The sequence below is a fragment of the Cygnus atratus genome, chromosome 2 (genome assembly GCF_013377495.2).
Source record: "Cygnus atratus isolate AKBS03 ecotype Queensland, Australia chromosome 2, CAtr_DNAZoo_HiC_assembly, whole genome shotgun sequence".
Taxonomy (NCBI): domain Eukaryota; kingdom Metazoa; phylum Chordata; class Aves; order Anseriformes; family Anatidae; genus Cygnus; species Cygnus atratus.
This window is the reverse complement of record NC_066363.1, coordinates 54,543,582-54,565,895: the sequence shown is the minus strand read 5'-3', so window position 1 is coordinate 54,565,895 and position 22,314 is coordinate 54,543,582. Positions and strand designations below refer to the sequence as shown.

Here is a 22,314-nt window from a genome sequence, read left to right as displayed (position 1 = left end):
TCTCATCCAATCTTCTATTTCTATTAAACTGATGATAAATTTCTGCCTATAGCTTATCTTTTACATCTTCAGATCAAGCATAGATCAGTGTTTTTAAGGTTCTTCTTCCTTTTTTATCTTACATATATGTAAGATATTATTCAAATATACTTTCAAGAATACGTATGTATGCAGTTATTCGATTAAAACAAAAAAAAATCAGAAAAAGTCCTTTTGTCAAGTCCTTTTGCCTTTCTTTTGTCAAGTAATCAATGATTCACTGGTTATTAGAGAACAGAAAAAACAACCCCCAAACCCACCAGTGTATTCCAAGTTTAGTTGAAGAGGTGCATCTGCTTTGAGACTCTGATCAGAAGCTACAATACTGTAGAGGCTTGTATAAACACTTTTTTTTTCTGCACAATAATTTGATTACATAAACATTTCTTTGACATTTACAACTTCAGAATTACTCTGTTTATCCTATCATCTGAATTTTAGAAGTGATCAGCCCTCACAGATACAAGTGAAAATTAAAAGAAAAACTGTTCAGAACCTTTGGAAATGCCATAATCTTTTAAGCTCATAGATGTATAATCCAAGAACAGCCAGTTATGCTGGACAGCAAATATAAAATCTTAAATAAAGAAAGAAATGCCAAATAATGCTACTGCTCTATGTCAAGAGAAAAAGTCTTTGGGCTAGACCTACGAAGATGTTGGCTAAACACTTCATGACTAAACTTTCAGACATACTGCTGCTGAATGGAATTCAAAGCACCAGACCACAAGCCTGGATTTGCCACATAATAGATGGGGAACGGTAGCTTTGAAAGAATCTTGTTCATTTGGTCACGTAAGGCTAGGTTATAAACACAGCAGACAGGGAGTTTTATGCAACTGTAGAAAGTTAGCTGACAATTACAGACTGAAGGAGTATTTTTACACAAACTTCACCGCTACAGACTTTAAGTACTTTAATAATCAGCCCTTTATCCTCTATCCTATTCATGCCAGTGGCTTTAAGAGCATGACTACAGAGCTGTCAAGACCTTAGTGATCATACATAAATCCAGCAACAAAACTATCACTGCATTCAAGTCAATATTTACTTTGCTGGTTGCGATTTTGTTGTCCACTGAGTTTACAGCCTTCAGCACTGGGCAGATTCTAAGGTGACAGAGCTGTGACCATCACAGTGATAACAGGCTGCTATTTTGGTATTCTTTTCTAACTAGCCATGGGCCTTTTCTGACCCGCTTTTATTCTCAAGATTAACTCAACCTGAAATTTCCAAAATTTCCAAGTTTTCCTAAATGGCTTCTGAAAACAGTTCTTTGACACGCAGCCATTTGCAAACCTTTTAATGAAACTGTGTGGTATGCTGCCTCTGGTGCTTAGCAATGTTCCAAATAACATTGGTTATTTTCTCCTTGACAGAGCAAATATAAACTAGAATGATATTGCCAGAATAAATATCGTATACAGAAGGACATATTTTGAACATATTTAACATTCTCTGTTTTGTTTTGTAATGTTTTCCTACACTTTGCTTTCTTTTTCAAACATTCTTCATTACAAATTCATTGCCAAAATATTTGTGGCGATTGAATACAGGCAGGCAGAGTTTTCAAATTACTAGGCTGTCCCTCAGGCATAGAAATAAATAGTTAAAAAAATATCTAGGTACAGCAGGAACTTTTTCATTAACATTATACTTTACAATTTCTTATAGTAAGAGCACAGAATGAGGTCTATGTTAGTTATGTGGTTCTCAGCTTTCATGTAGAAGGACAGTTTATGCATACCCCACTGAGTAGGCGGTTTTATTAACTCTCTGAGTGGGTCATCTCCCAGCTGGGAGTAAAATCAGTTTACAGAAACTTACAACTAACAGGCACCCTTGAAAACCACGGAATGAAAGGTATTAATAGTACACTCTCTTTTGACCAAATATAAGAGTAGCAAAATGACAACACTGAAAAAGAGAAAGCCAAAACTGATGTGTAATCTCAAACTACCTTTAAAATACTTTAAATATTACTTTGCAGAACAAAACATAATTTGCTTACCATTGGATAATCTTTTGCTGTGACCTACAATAAGTGTAGAATGTTCTACATAAATACAGAATAAAATCATCATCTTAGGCATGCTATTATAGGAAACTAGGAGCTATATCTATTCGCTGCATTCTATACAGACAGGAACCTGAATGCTCAGAAAACATTCTTCTTGGCATCATTTATACAATTTTTTTCATTAATGCAATATAAACTTTTCTGTCATTTATATGATTAATCTTTCTGAGTTTGGTGAGTAAAATACATATAAATGAAAACTCAGCTTGGCTCCAACAATTAAAAACATCTGAAAGAAAGTTTCCTTCACTTTCTTAGGGATTTCATTAACTTGTTCTTCATTTATCTTCTAAGGGGAAAAAAAAGTGTGTAAGCAAAAATGTCAATACAATAAATGACAGTAATAAGAAATCACATTTTTCAGGCTTTTTAAGTGATAAAACTGTCATGCAGGTTTATTCACATGAAATACTTTGACTGAAATTTGGCCTAGAAATAGTTGAAGTCAAAAAATAAAAAGACAAAAAATAATATAAGTATTCAATGCATGTTGGGAAAAAACAGTGGTTGGGGAAAATAAAATTGCTAAGATATTGTTCAAAAGCCATCCTCAGAGCTCGTATGCTACATGGAAGAAGCCAGGCCACGCTCATGCCAAACATGAGAATGGAGAGGAAAAAACTTAATGTACCTATGGCCCCTCAGGGATCCAAAAGTCACCTGGGGAAAAAAAAAAATCTCATATACCATGTGTTTAGAGCAGATGGTGTCGGAAAAAGCTAAGAGGTGAAAGTAAGTGAAAGCAAACTGAGAAGTCCAAATGGTATTACAATAATTGTCTGATTTTCAGATACAAGGCTTTTTGGAAATAAGCAAGTAATATGCAGGCAACAGAGAATAACCTTAAACCTAATACTTAAATCAGAAATTGTAATTGTTTATTGTAAACGTCTGTTTGTTGGACAAAATGCCTATGTAGTTAACAGATATACATAACAAAATGAAGTACCACTTCTTCTTATGAAGAAAAATGTTGATCATCCACCTGAGCACATAACTGTTTTTGCAAAATGGTAAACAAACATAGGAACACAGAGAGAGAGCATACAAGTACGTGCTCACCATGTAATTTTGGTGCAGTTTACTAACCATTACAGCAAGTGCCTTATGCAAAGTCAATGTATTTTCACTGACCATCTGTAACACATGAATTTGCCTGATGTTCAACGTAATACAGGTCACATCAGACCCCGTCCCTCACAGAAGCTTGGCTCACTGAGCTTTTAGAAAATTTTAGCATGAAATATTGCTGTTCAAGCATCAAAAGAATTTCTGATTCTGTTATCAGATACAACACAGACTGCAATCCAAAATACGTTAATGTTCCAGAACATTTTATCAAACTACAGTATCCAAAACCAATGCAAGATGGAGTATACAATGATCTTTCAATGATCAATAATCTTTGACAATGATCTTTATTGTATAAATCCAGTAACAAGAATGACATCTTTTTGTCAGCTTAGACATCTCTCAGCAGAAGAAAACACATTCATATTGTGTTATACTGCTGCTTCATCACATACGATCTTCCATGGACTTGGCCCTCCCCAACTTTTTCTGTTTGGGTAGATTGTATTCTTCATAGCAGTAAAGACAAGCTTTAAAGCAGTAGAGACAAGCCATGGCATAAGCATGTCAAGGTCAACTGCAGGACAATGAAAAACATAATACGGACCTTGTCACTCTGCCTGGTAGTAAGCATCATAAATTTCTTGTCTCTACTTCTAATTTTTATTGCTTATAAATAACATCGATATATATATATATATATATATATATATTTAAAATAAAAAAAAAGGAAGGAAAGGCAAAAACAAGAAAAAAAATGCACCTTTGTGTTCAGGAGGACAGAGTTCATGTCAAGCATCCACTGAAGTGGTTGCACTCATGTTCTAAACAAAGAAACCCATGTCTGGAAAAGTTCCATGCATATCTCAGTGTGGACTTCATTTTGTTTTGGACAGTATACCTTATATAAACAGTGAGGGGGAGGACATGGAAAGAGAGGTATGAACAAATATTGTATGAAATTTTTTCATATTGTGGAGAAAGCTTTTGCACATCAGAAACCGTGAATTTTTCCCTCTAACAAATCAGTATCACTTTTATTCCTTATGCTGTTAACCCTGCTAACATACAGGAAAAGTTTTCATTTCAAAACTTTAGCTTTTTTATCATATAATTTATGGACATGTTTCACTTCCTTTTCAACTCGATGACTGTAAGAAATGACAAGCAGGGAATAACAATATAAAATTACAATCAGCAATACATTTTTGCAGTAAAGGACATCTGTTAGGTTGAGGTTTTACCTTACAAAAATTTATAAAACACTCAATGCTCTACTGGGTGGTGTAACAGAATAAGCCTACGTTAGTCAACAGGGAAGAATTTAGAATAGAAGTGTCTCTGTCAGATAAAAATATGGTATGTGTTAGAAAAACAGTGGAAATATATCAGTGTCTGATCTTGAATACCTCCATGACATCATGAGGAGAAAACAATACCTTTTGACTACTTTTAGAAAAGATGCAGCTCAGATGTGTAGTAAAAGCTTTGAGTACAGTACCTGGGTTAAGCTCCCTGGCAGGTATGAAAAGGCCCTACACACGCTAGAAGGCTTTGAGATTCCTCAAAAAAGCAACAGTGCTTTCGTTCCACCATATGTACTGCTTGAACTATGCAAGAATACTTAGACTGTTTGGAGAATATGGAAAAACAGGATGTCAAGTCTTCTCCTTGCCAGTACATGGATAAAGAATTATAGATAATCTACCCTTGTTCTATGGAACCCTAGCTTCTGCTGCAAAACAGTGCCTTTTGTGAATTCAGACTTTCTGCAAAGCTCTGTTTATGCTTTGGCCTTGGCTGAGGAAAGGGCAGCTTCTCATGTCCAGCCTGAGGCGTGAAAGGCAGGAAGACTCTGAACTGGAAGGCGTGGTTAGACAAAGTTCAGTTCTCTGGCAGGCAACTTGCTTGTTACTTCTATATACAAAGGAACTTCAATTAGCTGTACCCTGTCTGAAACAAGGGAGCCTTTATAAGATTCAAAATGGCCTTCAAATAGTGCTTCTGTTCTTTCACTGATGTATAGTACTCTCTCCCATGAGATATACAATGGCTATTGTATTACAAGAAGAGTTGTATCTGGGTTCTATCTGGAGCCTGAATTATAAAACTAGCCAATTTATAGACTGCTCATATTTGTCTCAAGAAACAAGGTGCCTTTCAAAAGGTAATCCAGAATAAACTCCACAGGTGCCACATTACTTGCCAGTTATATAAAGAAAGAAAAAGGGTAATTGAACTATGACAGCGAGCAACACACTGTACCAGCAGCACTTACAAGAAGGAACTGCATGCCTGAACACAGAGTGAAGAAGGCTAAACTTGCTCACTTCTGAGAGAGAACAGGGCTCTGAAAAGGAATTCTGTTTCCTCTAGCTGACATAGACAGAATGTCTCAAATTCATGGAAAGAAAGAACCATTAAGACATAGGTAATGAAAAGGAGACACATGATGTAACAGCGCTGAACTGACTTTTCCTAACAAAATGGTTTCACCAGGAAAGAAAATGAAGATGTCTAGGGCTAACAGAGAACCATTTTATACCATGTTTTGTCAGGCTACAATGAAGATAGTGCCTTTCACTTCAATAAATACTTCACGAATAAGAATCAGATGCATTTATGACATATGGTACAGTTTACAGCAAAAATAACTTAAAAAAGATCCAATAAGTTTGCTATTTGATATACATAGAGACTGGATGTCACTGTAATTCTTGAATATAGCATACAAACACATTTATTATTTTCAAATGTAATACTTTTCTAAAGTAGCAAAACTACTGACTTCTAGTCAGTGAATTCTGTCATGGTATGATAAGCACTAACTACACTGAAAGGTATTCTCTACGAGGAAATGGGGAGGAAGTAAGACACTAATATACAGAAAGACAATAAGAGAGAATTGGTAACCAGATGATACAGCATCCTCATTACTAACTTGGAATGCAGACAAGCAGAAAGGTTAAAATGCAGAACAAAACAATTTCTTGTTCAAGGGTAATCTGAACTGAGGCAAAGGAACAATATCTTAATGACAGAAATTAAGATTCAAGACTCTGTGACTCCGAAGCTGTATGACTCCAAGCTCTATGAATGCCCAGCTGTATGGTAAATTTCATTTGCATAGCAAGATGGTAACATGGAGGTCACCATTTAGTAGGAGGTTTCCTACTAAAAATCAAGGAACTCAAATCTACTGACAGAGGAGTATTATGATACTATCGAATAACAGCAATGAGATCTTCGAACATTGAGACTACACAAACATACAAAGAACAAGAGCAGGAAATTCTTATACACTGAACTCCATTTTCTCTTATTGCCGTAATGCAACTGCCTGATTGCTCCGCACTGATTTTGGACACTGAACATGAACATGGGACTCCCTGTTGGCAGTTAACATCATTAAGTCTTTTTTGAATAATTCTTCATTGTTTATTTCTTGTTGATATGATCACAATACTACTGCTAAATACTACTTCTCTGACTTGCACGTCTAAATTTATCATGTGTGCCTCTTGTTTATAACAGAATAACCACTATTTTGTTAGTTGACTTCATACACAGTTCTGTTCCAAATTATTTAAGTAGTATGAGGATCTTACCAGGACTGGTTCTGTACAGCTCAGATGGGCTGCTGACCTTTAGGCTGGAGGCAATCTGTTGATGATGAAATGGGGGCGTTTTCACTAGGAGGGAAAGAAAAATACAGTTCCTCTTCAGTAACAGATAAAATGTTAATAGCACTACTTTAATAAATAAATAAATAGATGCAGACATATCCTTACCATATGGTGTCTCTGGTGACAGTGGAAAAGCTGGTGTAGATGGGACAGATTCACTTCCATTTTTGGCTGAGGAGAAGATTCCCCCATCTATGGCATCTTGGTAACATGTCACAGCCATCTAGAAAAGGCACAAAAAAGCAAAATTACAGCGTGAAACTTTCCACTTAGTCTTACAACACAGAAGTTTTCTTATAAACTCATCCACTGTTCCAGCACAGAAATCTTAGAACATAAAATCATGTAAACATATACAGAGGACAAAAAAAGGACAGCCTTAAACACTGAATTGCATTTCTAACGCAACTCTTCTTATTGCCACAATGCAACTGGCAAATTACTTTACATTGATCTGGGGCACTGAACACGGACATGGAACTCCCTCATGACCATTCACTTCATAAAGCTTTCTTGTAAAATTCTTCATTGTTTACCTCTTTGGTCTCCCCTAAAGGAATTAGTGATCCTGGATTTACAGCCTGGTCAGCAGCAGGAGACTTCATCCATCCACACCTGCTATACAATGGCTGCCCAGGGAAATCATTGTCATACTGTCCAACACTTAATTTTCTGTTCCTTCCCACTGTTGCATCATCATCTTCTGAACCTGTTGATGACAAACAAATATGTAAACCAATTAATAAGTCAATCTTTTTTTTTCAGTTAGAGTTATTAAAACAAATGCCTCCTATGGTGCCTTCAATGATTCTGTTCAAGGATGCTCATGAAATAACCGGTTTCATAACTGCTTTATAAAACAATACAGGTGGGAAAAAAAAAAAAAAGCAAACAAAAAAAAAGCCAGCTGTAGTGTTGTAGTTAGCCTTGCTGTCAGAAGCTGGAACATATCTGCAGTACACTTGGTTCCAGTGGAGTGAAGCTGCATGTTTTGCTGATGTTCATTTTTGAAAGAGGTTACTTATGCCTGATGCCACTGGTAAAGAATGTCAGCAGGGGCCGCTACAGGCAAACAAATGGGAAACCTTTATCTCCAACCCTAACACAGCAGGTTTCAGCAGTAAAATCGTAGCTGCTTTCCTGCACTGCATTTTCCCAGAAAGACCAGCTTTTTAGCTATGTCTTTATAACACAGACCTTGGACCTTATAAATCCAGCTCACTGTACACTTTTTGTGACACACACTTAATGACAGAAATTAGGTATTAGGTATACACAGGAGCTGCAACATTTTGGATTCTGAGGAGTACAAAAGATTAAGCTAAACCAGAACAATCCAAGTTATTTGGGGGCATAAAGCAGTATTCGTTTTGAGCATCACTATTAAAAGACTGTCACCAGATACAGCTTTATGATTAGCAGCACCTTTTATTTAATCAGGCCTTGAAACCATAACAATATGAGTCAAAAGCATGCCTTTCATCTAAAACAGTAGGGAAAGAGAAAAGTTTTCAGCTTCCAAATACATTCATTTTATGATCTGAAGCAGTTGACAGAAGCCAAAGCATAGAATCTGGTAGGCAGTATAAGTGCCTATATCTTTGATAACATTGCAAAATTATAGATATTTATTGCACAAATAGGTATCTGCATAGGAGAACAATTTTCATTCAAGATTAAAATATACACGGGGATTTCAGCTTAAAATCCAAAATACTTAAGTGGTTCTTCATTGACATACATATGCAACATCCTGATGAATTTGCTAGCAATTAGTAACTAATCTAAATAAATAAACAAAACTATAGGCACTTTCAAAAATCTTGCTGTGCTACATTCAAAGCCACTGTGATAGTAACTACTACTAAAGCCAATAAAAATGAATTAATGAATTAATGAATTAATTAAAACTGCTATTCTGGAATTTCCAGGGTTACACGGAAACAAATTTGTTCAGTCTCATAGAATCATAGGTTGGAAAAGACCTCCAAGATCACCTAGTCCAACTGTACCCATACTACCAATATTACCCACTAAACCCTGCCCGTAAGTACCACATCCAACCTTTCCTCAAACACTCCTAGGGATGGTGATGCCACCACCTCCCTGGGCAATCTGTTTCAAGCCTGAAATGGCTTGAATTTAAGAGATGGACAACTAAGCAAAGAAGTCAACAAAAATGACTTTAGCTTAGTTTATTGGTTTCGCAAATTTAGTCAGAGTTCTTCAGAGCTTTCTCACTTATTTCAACAGATGACTAGAATTTTTAATTTAAAAGGTGTCTTTTACAGTGAATAAAGTGTCAGGAGTCAAAACATACTAGAAGTCACATGTGTTGGGTCCGTTTGGGATGGAGTCACCTTTCCCTGCAGCAGCCCACATGGCCCCCTGCTACCAAAACCTTGCCACATAAACCCACTACATCACATCATTCATTTTTGTCCTTGTAACTTAGCTTGAAGTTTTGGCACAACTTCAAAAATATCCCGGGGCAGATATTTATTCTTTTAAAAGCATTTTGTATAGCCTCATTTTTCTCTTTCACCTTGTGAAGTACAAATATATTTGTTTTCCCTAAGGACCAAATAGTAACATTCCAACAGGTTTTCATCAGAATTACATCAGGCATTTGTTTTGTCAGATGGTTATCATTGCAATCATTACATCAGTGGTACAGCTAACAGAAGCATATATGTGTGTGTGTATATATATATATATATATATATATATATATATATATATATAGTTTAAACCATAACCAACTGCATAAATTACAACCAAACTGGAAACCCCTTACAACAGATAATAATGAAATCAGATTTAAAAGAAATGCATGTATCATCATCTTGATGTTTACTCCTCAATAAAGAGCTCTAAATCACATTATGACTTGTGTGTTCCTTTTGTCCATGAAAATTTGCAGTCTCCTTTAAAAATTTGAATATTACTTCAGGCCACTCAAACAGTTTACCCTTCTGTTCTGTGTAAGTTTTCTTGAAAGAGTTTCTTTTTTTTTCCTTTTGAAAACAAAGCATTGTCCCTTATGTCCCTCGGAAAAAGGGACAAATAATGTCCCTTTATGTCTGTTGGAAAGATGTTGAAGGGATCAACAGCACAAGTAGTGTTCTCCTCCGTCCTCCCAGTTACTGACTGAGACCCAAGAAGAAGGAGATGAACAGGTCAAGTGAATGAATGGTGAAGAGGCTGGTGCCGTGCCCAAGGTTTTGGGTTCTATGACCTTGGACACGCCTTTGAGGGACCAGGCATGCTGACATTGGATGGGGCACAGCTGTCAAGGTGGGGCAACAGTATTCTGGGCAGCAAGCTGGCTGAGCTTATCAGGAGGGCTTTAAACTAGATGGAAGTAGGGGAAGGGAATGCACCTCTGAGTGAAGAAAGCATACCTGAGAACACCATCACTGTAAGTAACAGCAGGGAAATATTTGTGAACTGTCCCAATGTAATCAGGAAGGGTTCTAGAAACACAATACGGCCGATTGCCAAGCTGAAATGCCTCAACACCAATGCACGCAGCATGGGAAACAAGCAAGAAGAATTAGAAACCTCCTTCTTCATGACTGTAGGAAGTGATGCAATAACACTTAACCAATCATACAATCATACATTGTCACGTATCTTAATGTTTAAAAACAAACAAAAAAAATCCTAGAACAATTACTGTGATTTTTTTTAAGATCACACAGTCAGTCTTTAAAAAAAAATCTGCCTTCTGAATTTTATGTAAAGTAAAATCATAGAAAAATATAATGGTTTGGGTTGGAAGGGTCCTTAAAGATCATCTAGTACCAATCCCCCTGCCATAGGCAGGGATGCCTTCCACTAGGCATGTACGGTGCTTAGCTGCCTGCCAGGTTAAACCACGGTCCTCCTTTTGGTGCCCAATGTGGGGCTCAAAGCATTGAGAAAAATGACAGATCTGACCAGAACGTGTTAAAACAAAATTGTTATAAGCCTTAGATCAGTTTAATAGTTGCTAATTACAATGTGGATTTTTGTTGATCTCAAGTCTGCTGTGCTTGTTTTCTGAATTGTGTTGTATAGCACATTACTTACTATATGTGTTCCCTGTTGTGCTGTTTATCATTTCTGGGAGCTGGTTTAAGGTTATTATTTTACTGTACTGTGTAACACTGGCTTCTGATATGATGAAGTTACTAGCCATGAGACTAATTTGGTATTTGTATTCAGCATTGCCATCACCTCCATACTTCAGAAACCATCTCTCGATTAATAATTATACCTTTCACCTTTTCTCCTCAGGGAGCCAATCTGTGGGGGGAACAAGGGGGAATACTTTTCCCACTTCTTCACTCTCCCTTTCTCCTTCACCTCCCCTTTCTCCTCCAGGCTAGTTATGATGGCTCTTCAAAATTTTGAATATCCTTGGGATATTCAAACCAGCATGTTCTTGTTGTTATGTCTCCTGAATGCACTTCAGGTTTTGTTTAAGGTTAAACAACTACTTAGGAATGCCTTCCAGAGATCTGTCCCAAGGCAGTACACTTATGAGTGGCAGGGAGCATGGGAAGAGATGGGCAGGTACCTAGAGCACTCCAATTCTTTGGAACTTCCTCCTGAACAAGTGTGGAATCTGAAAAAACTGGCAGGTGCTTGTAAAAGGTGCCAGGTCGTCCCCCTGGAAATTCCAAAGAGACACAAATCACTGCAACATGCTGGGGCTTGCTGTATGCTTACCAAGCCACAATCAATACCACCACAACTCCTGTGACAGGCCCTGAGGCCACTCCAAGCCCTTCATTGGGCCCAGAAGCCACTCCAACCTCTGTGACAGGCCCCGTGGCTGGGCCAGAGAACCAACTTATGCCAGTATCAGTCAATCCTGTACGGAAGATGAAACAATGGAGGAGAAAGTCAGGTTGGGGGTAGGGGTGAGGGTGGGAGTGTGAGCAAACGGCTGTGTTGTGCTTAGCTGGCTGCTGGGTTAAACTACAAGAGGGATGCATGCAACCCTAGAGAGATTCTTTGTGTGGTAAGTCATGGACAGGAATTATGTTGGCTTAGCTGATGACTTCAACATATTATGGAAAGGGATCTGATTATCTTTAATACATGCACATATACATAAACATGTCTTATATGTGTTTGTATGTGTATCTATCTTTTACATAAATTTCATGATGCCAAGGAGAATTAATTTTATTACAGGGGTTAATATTATTTATTCATTTTATTACAGTAGTTTTCTGCCCCATCAACAACATTCTCATCGATCATGCATATAATCTATAATTATATAATATTATTTAATTATAATACTTATATAGATTATAATCTATAACCTATATGTTTACTTGTTAAACTTATTAGGTTCTGTGTGTACTATTTATTTCTGCTGTGGAGATGGATTCCAATGTAAACTCTTATTCAAAAGTGCACTTAGACTGAAGGTCTTCCTTGCTGCAACCAGCAGCTGATTATACTGCTACTTCTTTGCTGCATGCTAATCAGTGCTTAACAATGTGACACTGACACGAGCAGCTGTTGTGTGACAACTATGAGTTATGCTGCTGGTTCACACGGGCACCAGTGATGCAGCCAGGAGCAGCCTGAGGAGAATCAAAGAGGGATTACAGAGCCCTGGGAGCAGCAGTAAAGGACTCCGGAAGTCCTTTCATCCATGCTCCTGATCAAAGGGAAGGGGATTGAAAGGGCCAGTTGGATCTGGCAAATCAACAGATGCTTACAGGACTGGTGCCACAGGCAGCAGTTTGGCTACTTAAACAATGGGACTGGCTTTGAGAAACCTGGTCTGCTGGGGTGACAGGGTCCACCTGTCAGAGCATCTCTGTAGAGCATCTGTGGTGACAGGTTGCCAAGCTGGTGAAGAAGGCTTTAAACTAAAGTCGCTGGGGAATGGGAACCTCCATCTATCCCACTCCTCCCACTTTGATGCTGGTGTCAGCGACAGATGCCCAGAGTGTGTGGATAAGGGTCATGGGTCAGCAGGAGAGCACCAGAAGAGCAGCACAAAGGAATGCCAGCCACTCCAGCTGGTAATGCCACTTCATTCAGGGGCCCAACTTAAATGCCTCTATGATAACACACAAAGCATGGGGAATAGACAACGGGAGTTAGAGATGTATGCACGCCTGCAGGACTATGACCTCATTAGCATTACAGAGATGTGGTGGGATGGCTCCCATGACTGCGGTGTTGGAATGGAAGAATACAGGCTTTTTAGGAAGGACATGCAGTGGAGATGAGGAGGGGGCATTGCTCTCTATGTCAATGAGCAGCTGGAGTGCATGGAGCTCTGCCGGGGGATGGATGAGGAGCTAACAGAGAGATTATGGGTCAAGATTAAAGGGAGGGTATGGACAGGTGATATTGCAGAGGGGGGTCTGCTACAGGCCACCAGATCAGGAAGAACAGGTGGATGAGGCCCTCTGTAGATAGACAGAAGCAGCCTCGCATTTGCAAGCCCTGGTTCTCATGAGGGAATTCAACCACCCCAATACCTGTTGGAGGGACAGCACAGCCGGGCATAGGCAATCCAGGAGGTTTCTGGAATGCATTGATGACAAATTCCTTCTCCAAGTGACAGAGGAGCCAAGGAGGAGAGGCACTAGTCTGGATCTCATTCTCACCAACAAGGAGAGGCTGGTGGGGAATGTGAACCTGAAGGGCAGCCTTAGCTACAGTGATCATGAAATGGTGCAGTTTAGGATCCTGAAGGCAGTGAGGAGGGAGCACAGCCAGCTCACTACCCTGGACTTTGGGAGAGCAGACTTTGGCCTCTTCAGGGATCTGCTTGGCAGAGTACCATGGGACAACACCCTGGAGGAAAGAGGAGCCCAAGAAAGCTGGTTAATATTCCAGGAACACCTACTTCAAGCTCAGGAGTGATCCATCCCAACAAAGAGGAGGTCAGGCAAAAACACCAGGAGGCCCACATGGATGAGGAAGGAGGTCTTGACCAAACTTAAACAGAAGAAGAAGGCCTACAGAGAGTGGAAGCAAGGACAGATAGCTTGGGAGGGATACAGGGACATTGTCTGAGCAGCCAGGGATCAGGTTAGGAATGCTAAAGCCTGTTTAGAATTAAATTTGGCCAGGGACATTACGGGCAACAAGAAAGACTTCTATAGGTACATTGGTGATAAAAGGAATGGTTTTAAACTATAAGAGGGGAGATTTAGATTAGGGTTTGGAAGGAAATTTTACACTCAGAGGATGGTGAGGCACTGGAACAGGTTGCCCAGAGAGGCTGTGGATGCCCCATCCCTGGAGGTGTTCAAGATCACATTAGATGAGGCCCTGAGCAACCTGATCTAGTGGGTGGTGTCCCTGAGTATGGCGGGGGGGATTGGAACTAGATGATCTTTGAGGTTCCTTCCAACCCAACCCTTTCTATGATTCAATGTTTCTAAGATTCTATGATTTTGTGATAATGTATTATACAAAAGATTTCAATAAGCCATAAAAATAAACTTGTTCAAACTGGCTTTCAATGCTGTGGTTTGCGGGAAAAAAAAAAAAAAAGAAAAAAGAAAGAAACAGTATGAGAGTATGATGCATTCAATCACAACAGGATAAAAATGCTCTAGAGTCTCTAGATTCCCGTGTTACTCTGGTTACCACTACAATTAAGTGAAAAACACACTTGACAGTTATTCATCCCTTGAATAATCTGCAGGCCCCATAATGTACCATGAATAACTATTTGCTCTGCTTTAGTATTAAGTAATTCTAATGAGGGACTAGAACTATTGAATCATACTATTATGGATTTTTGTAAATCAGATTAAGGACTTCATTTATAAGGACTCAATTTACGTTTACAAATACCCTCTGTGGTTTTCTGGTTAAGAAATGCATTGGAGCAGTATTTCAAAATAATATTTAAGTTTCACAATAAAAACTACCATTACATTAATATAAAATTCCAAGAGATAATTCTTAACTCATTAACTTTTATGTTTGCCATTACAACCTAAAAGGCATAGGAGCTTAGGAAGATGTAAATAGGAAAAGGTGGTTGCAGAAACCTTAGGGTAAGTGATAAAAATCTTTTTATAGCCATCTCTGTTGACTGAACGAAAGATTCACGTTAAACAAAACAAAACAAACAAAAAAGTAGGAAACTCCCTTACATTCCTATTTCATCACAAATAAAAAAACACAAATCAAATTTTTATAGTTAAGATAACTCCTTGATTTGTAGTTATCACTCAAGTAGGCAAGTATCTTTAAACTTGTAGTTTCAAGATAACAAAGATGGAGTGGGTGCCCATTTTAATTTCTATCTTTTTAATCTCCTCTTTAGCACTACTAACTCTATACTGTGCACAACCAGAATGCAGTTAAGTCACTCTTCACAACAGAAACACAACTGATGATATAAAACTATACACTTAACCTGAAACTGGCAAGAAGGAAAAACAACACGAGTGCTTCCACACAGGCCTCAGAAGGCTTTAATACAACACTGAAATACTCTTACAGAAGGAACAGAGATCTCGTAGTGCTGACACCCAGTACTTTCTCTCCTGTGCAGAGTATTTTTGGTTGAGACTGCTTTCCTTTTGTGTGTACTGCCTGATCAGATAAAGTCCCAATGATGTTAAGACCTCACAGTTCTGTCAAGTCAAACATATTTTAAAATTATGAATGTTCCAGCAGTACCTGAATATGTGTTTTTTGTAATCCACATAAATGCAGCTTACCAGGACATTAATTTAATAGATACATAATTTCAGGTCATCCCACCTTCAGAGGGCTAACACTTAGTTGCTAATTTCAGAAAGTAAAAAAAAAAAAATAAAAATAAAAAAATAAATTGAAAAGTCTATCCTGATATCCTGATAGCCCTTTTCTAGCAGGATTAAGGACACCAAGTTTCATAACATGAAATATTGATATGAAAAAAACATGTCCAGAATCTTACATTTTAGAAGCTCAGTCAATTCCTTGTTTATAAAGTGGTTATCTTATGTTCATTCAGTGAAAGATAATGATCCAAACAGTTTCCCTTTCCATGGTAAGATATACATGAGTTTGCAGCTAGTTGGAAAGGAATGCCACCAATGCTAAAAGATGCCTTACTGTTTTGGAGTATGAGCCCCACCAAAGCCAGCTGAAGGAAACAACTTCAACAAGTTTTATACCAACACTTAAAAAATGGGGTTATTTTTTCTAGGAAAATTTACAGTCTCTGAAGTGATTTAAAAACAAATAATCAACAATGTATTAAATTTCTCCAAATTGTTTAACATGATTTTTTTTTCTGTTGGTTTTCCTTGTCAACTATAAACCATAAAAAATATTCAGCACTAGAAATAAAATTCATTTGACCCGTCACATAAATTCTTTGGATGGAAATTCACTGGTATAATTCCTATCACAAAGAAAGATGAAACAGGTCACAGTCACGTAAATGGTGATTAACAGGAACTTTTGTGTAATCAGTGATATAATATCCTCTACTACACAAATGAAATAAGAAAATGAGTTTTCAGAAACACAGATTATGATTTCTGTATTCCATATGCTCTTCTTCTCCACTAAAACTCTTGACATTGTCAAAGCCTATTCAACAGAAATCAGACCATCAGGAGTTATTGCCACGTAACACACTCAGGAACTTCCATTTCTGTACACTGTGGATACCACCACCAGCACTGAAACTCTCCCAGTCTCTCTCCAGAATGCATATGAAACATGATGAATTGTTATAGCATTGAAATATAAATGTTAGATCTCATCAAACTAGTTTTAAACACTTGAATAACAATTACTGTCATCTTCTCTGGATAGAGCTTAAATAACGTTAACTATTACTTAACAGATAGTTTATCATTTAACGTTGTTTATTCCACAATAGTATTTTTGGAATATTATAGTCATTTCAACACTGTCCCTTTCACAAGACACAAAAGGTAATATCTATAGATTTAGGAAAATCTGTCAAACATTTAAACCATGTATATGCAGCTTGTGTCCAAAAACCCCATGTCGTTTGAGAAAAAAGAAAAAAAAAAAAGGAAGAAGAAAAATTTCAGAACTCAAAGAAACAAAAGGAAAGCTTACTAGTATATATATTTGATCAATCAACCAACTAATGCAACTTAAAAGATTTAAAAATTAATACCCACAACAAATAACAGACTCTGCAGACAGATGACTTGGAAATCATTCCTGTGTACAAGTATGTCTCGGACAGCAGAGCATAACGAGGAACAGACAAAGCAGAGGCACTTCAAGTGAGCTTCTCACCATAGCTTCAACCTATGGACAATTTAGGATGACATACAACAGGGTCATCCTGTTCAACCCACAGATCGATAAAACCCTGGCTTTTCTCAAGAAAGGTACTGTGAAAACTCCCACAAAGCTGTTTTTCCAGTGCCCCTTTCACAGGCCTTACCATAGTCACGAAGGCTGAAATAAGACTCTGGGAAGAATTATGTTAGCATTGCATAAATTCCAGATGTTGTTGTCTATACAGAAATTTAGAAAGACTTGCATAACTCTGTCTCCAATTACCATGAAACATGGAAATTCAATCCAATCGGAGGGTTAACAATTCAACAAGAAAAAAAATGAAGTCCTTAAGTTAACTTTTAATAGAGCAGAGTTTAATGATTGCCCCACATATTAAAAAAACCAATTACCAGAACAATATCCAAATCAATAGTGATTTCCTTCTCCGGAACCATTTATCTTCTATGAAATTCAAGATTTTCATAGAAGACTCTTAATGATCATGATTTCAAGACAGCTTTAGACTTAAACCAAACTAATCCATTTTAATAATGTAGAAACCGTTTTACAATCACTGTTACAAATTTAAATAAAACATAACCTTTTTAAAGATAGTAAGACAAAACTTGAGCTAAATGCTGTGGTGGAGAAAGGACAAGCAAATATATGTCCAGCTGAAACAAAATGACATTATTTTTGATTGTACAAAAATACAGAATACATGCAGAGAACATTGTTTCATGAAATATGTAACATAAAGTCCTTTCAGCTTATGGCTGAACATGAAAATTTGCCGCCTGCCTCCAGTCCCTTTCAAATTTCATCAAGTTTTGTAGCATATAAAGGATAAACTTCTCACTCAGCTTTGTTATTTTGCCAGATTCCCACTTTGACTCCTGTCAGAGCTCAATAATCTAGACAGCACATGGTCAGTACGTGAAGCTGGTAAACAACCAGGAGTTTGTCCTGTTTGGATAGGAAATACCAGCAGATAACATGCTGCTAGTCTCCCGTCTCCCTGCAAAAAGGTGTTGGTGAATTCACTGGCATCTCCTTCCTCAACCACCCCTTCTGCAAATTGATTCCTGCACTCTGACTGTTTAGTCAAGCAAGGAAATAACTTGTTATTAATCCAAAGAGAAAACTATACCATAATGTTCCAACTAAAAGGTACCTCCTCATCTACACACAGGAACGCAGTACTGACCAGTGAGCTGCATTATCTTCTGAAAATAAACCTATGCTACTTGTAAGATTAAAACAAATAATTGTTCCAACTTTTATGTATTAAACACCGATTATGCCCAAAGGTTCAAATCCCTAGCTCTACAGGAACACTGTTTCAAAGGGATTCAGTAGAACAAAAGCTGATTGAGTGGTGTCTGTGATAACTTTAGTGTCTTAACCTTTCTCAAATGTAGTAGGAAGCATTATTGCAGTCATAAAAATCTCTTTGTTCTCAAAAAAAAGTCCCATGTTTAACAATGATGCATAAGCAAAGTATTGTTTTTCCTTACTTAGAATGGGAAGTAGTCTAGGATTCAGACACTTGATAACCCAATAGCCTAACAAGCAAATTAAAAGATCTGAACTCTACCCCAAATCCGCATAGGCCATTAAATCTTTCTGCACAAGACAGCAGCTTCATACATCTGGACACTTTGGCTTCTTGGCCCTTCTACACTGTGCCAATTATGGGTGGTATACCTCTTGCAAAACTCGGTCATATCTGTACACCCATACAGAAATGTCATAATGATGCTACTATCAGGCACACATCCTGGATGTTACATGACTGATAAATATTTCTGGAGTGAAATGAACATGGCATAAATTGACTAAAAAATTACAGTGCTGCTAAATGCAATTACAATTCAATTTTTAACTTTAGCTTACGAATTAGTTTAACTAAATGTAGTTTAGCTAAAACATTTGAATTCAAACAATTTTAAACTAAAAAACTCATTTTTTTAAACTGTAGTTCAATTAAAAACTGTCACTTCAGGTCTTTGCTCTCCCATGGGTTTGCTCTCCCATGGAACATAACAGAGTGAATGGAAACATCTGGAATGGTTCAATGCTTTTTAAAATTATTATTTAATAAAGCAAGCAAAAAAAAAAAAAAAGGTTTATTTCCTTCTCCTCCTCTGTCTGAAGCATGTAGCTATGCTGTAGCGTGATTTATGAAACCATAATTTGAATCATTTTCAAATATTTATTTTTGATAAAGTAATAACATCTGAAGATATTGCAGATGTTTAGCCACCTTGTTATTCTTAATTTTCCATGTCATCTAGAGATGTAGGGATTTTTTTGAGGGAGGGAAGGAAGATGGCTTTGTCTACTTTAATGAAATATTTATTGAGCTGAAAAACCATCTAGTCTCCTGCAAAATGTAAGACTGTAACAACTGTATATCTGCATTGCACCCACCACATTAAAGACATGAGAATGTTTTAAGGCAATATATTCAAAGAAAATTTTAACTCATGCATGTAAAAGATGATTAGAATTAGCTAAGAGAAACAACAGAATTTCGACCTTATGGAAAAGACAGTCCCTCCCTTACTCATGCTCACTTACGTAGACATTTATCTCTTAATCATGGTGATAGAAACAGGCTACATTTTTCTGAAAAGTAAAAGTAAAAACATATTATTAATGGCATTACCCAAACGCCTCTTGAACACTGATGGAAATGGGGTATCAACCACCTCTCTAGGAAGCCTGTTCCACTGTTTGACCACCCTCACAATAAAGAAATTTTTCCAAATAACCAGTCTGAACCTCCCCTGATGCAGCTTTGTGATATTCCCTCGTGTTCTGTCATTGGTTACTAGGGAGAAGAGATCAGCACCTCCCTCTCCATCTCCCCTTCTCAGAAAGCTGTAGAGAGCAATGATGTCACCTCTTAGCCTCCTTTTTTCCAAACTAGACAAAGGAGGTGTTCTCAGCCTCTCCTCATAGGACATGCTTCCAAGATTTTCTAAAGCAACAAATCATGCCATTTTAAGAGGGGGATGGGAATGAGACATGGTTGAAAGTAGTGGTAGGTTTTACTGAAAATGGGTAAAAAGTTTTCTGTTCTCTGCTTTTACAGTTTTCTAGGTACGATCAAAACATTGTTAAAACATTGTTTTAGCTTTCCTTCCCTACATCTTAGGGACAATACTTGTGATAAAAGATGGCTGGTTAGAGGAAGCAAGTCTTACAAGTGATCTCTAACAGTAGATTAAGATCATACATTACTAGGCATGAAAGAATATGCATAGAGTGAAGTAAAGAGAGAACATAAGGTTGCAGAGAAATTCCCTCAGGCTCCATACTTTCCTGAAACTGAAAATGAAGAACTACTGCAGCACTGTGTAACTAGTACATGGTATCTTCATTTACTACCAGAAACCCCACCAAACTCATCTTAATGTAACTCAGCTCATGTAAAAGCAAAAATTAGAATTTCTTTCATATACAGAGCACTGATTCACCTCTGACTAGCTACACACACAGCACTGAGTGAAAAAGCTCAACCACTGTTCTGCATGGTTCATTAAGACACATCTTACAACATTAAATAAACAAACAAGGATCATTATCTACTTCCTCCTGTTCTCAAAAACAATGAGTACTTAAGCCAAGACTTCATTTTGGACAGAGTCCAGAACACCATTACAAGAGGAATCAGTACTTTGCACAATTTTATTTATAGTTATGTGCCACGATTTGACAGTTCATTCAAATGCCAAAAGTGCATACATCAATTACATAAAAAATAGCTGCACATGCAGGTCCATATACAATCATATACATCCAGCTGTAAAAACTGGGCCAAATGTGCCAGTGGAACCAGCAACAATTTTACCAAAAAGATTTCTAAAGAAGGGATTATGAAAAACACTTCAGGGAATGACAACTGTGTTGAAGAACTTTGCTCAGTCAAGTTTAAGGAAATAGTTCACTTTCATTTTATTTTTTTTTAAATAGTGAACATTCTGTAACACATACTGCATAAAGACAAACTTGTTAAGGACACATGCGTATAAAAGCCCCTGCGAAAAGTGTGAAAGGAGTGGTAGCTGCTTATTTGCTGTTTCTGCAAACAGTGCAGAAACATACAAGTGAACAGAGAGGTATGAATGTGTAACAGTGTACATTCTCAGACTTCACACACATTTATTTGCAGGGCATTGAAAATAGGTACATGAATTCGTAAGGCATAGATTCTCTGAACACTCACGCCAGAAGGGTATAAAGGAAGACCTGGGAAACTACAGGCCAGTCAGTCTCGCCTCTGTGCCTGGCAAGATCATGAAGCAGATTCTCCTGGAAACTATGCTAAGGCACATGGAAAATAAGTTGGTGATTGGTAAAAGCCAGCATGGTTTCACTAAGAGCAGATCATGCCTGACAAATCTGGTGGCCTTCTACGACAGAGTTATAGCATGAGAAACTGGCATCATCTACCTGGATTGTGCAAAGCATTTGACACTGTCCCCCATGATATCCTTGTCTCTAAACTGGAGAGACATGGATTTGATGGACGGACCACTCGGTGGGTACAGAATTGACTGGATGATCTCAAAGAGCTGCGGTCAATAGCTCAATGTCCAAGTAGAGATCGGTGACAAGTGGTGTTGCTCCTCATCAGTCAGTTTTGGGACAGGCACTGTTTAACATCTTTGTGGGTGAAATGAACAATGGGATTGAGTGCACCCTCAGCAAGTTCACTGATGACACCAGGCTGTGCGGTGCAGTTGACACACTGGAGGGAAGGGATGCCATCCAGCAGGACCTTGACAGGCTTGAGAGGAGGGTCTGTGTGAACCTTAAGAAGTTGTACCAGGCCAAGTGCAAGGTCCTGCATGTGGGCTGGGGCAATCCCAAGCAGAAATGTGTGTTTGCAGCCAAGGAAGCCAACTGTATCCTGGACTGCATCACAAGAAGCGCGGCAGGCAGGCCGAGGGAGGTGATTCTCCCCCTCTACTCTGTTCTTGTGAGACCCCACCTGGAGGACTGCATTCAGCTCTGGGGTCCCCAGCACAAGAAGGATATGGACATACTAGAACGAGTCCAGAGGACAGCCACAAAGATGATCAAAGGACTAGAGCACCTCTTCTATGAAGAGAGGCTGAGAGAATTGGGGTTGTTCACCTTGGAGAAGAGAAGTCTCCAGGGAGACCTTATAGTGGCCTCAAG

At 38.0% G+C, this 22,314-nt stretch overlaps 1 protein-coding gene across 6 annotated transcripts in view; it reads right to left on the bottom strand.

The window, feature by feature from the left end:
- TNS3 (tensin 3) overlaps window positions 1–22,314 on the bottom strand; it is a 255,871-nt gene that overhangs the window by 49,260 nt on the left and 184,297 nt on the right. For all 6 annotated transcript variants that reach the window (XM_035549809.2, XM_035549804.2, XM_035549805.2 and 3 more), the window contains 3 exons: window positions 7,413–7,585; window positions 6,982–7,099; window positions 6,799–6,882 (listed from right to left, as the gene is read on the bottom strand). In XM_035549809.2, coding sequence (XP_035405702.1) covers window positions 6,799–6,882; window positions 6,982–7,099; window positions 7,413–7,585 — 375 coding nt within the window. The remainder of the gene's footprint in view (window positions 1–6,798; window positions 6,883–6,981; window positions 7,100–7,412; window positions 7,586–22,314) is intronic.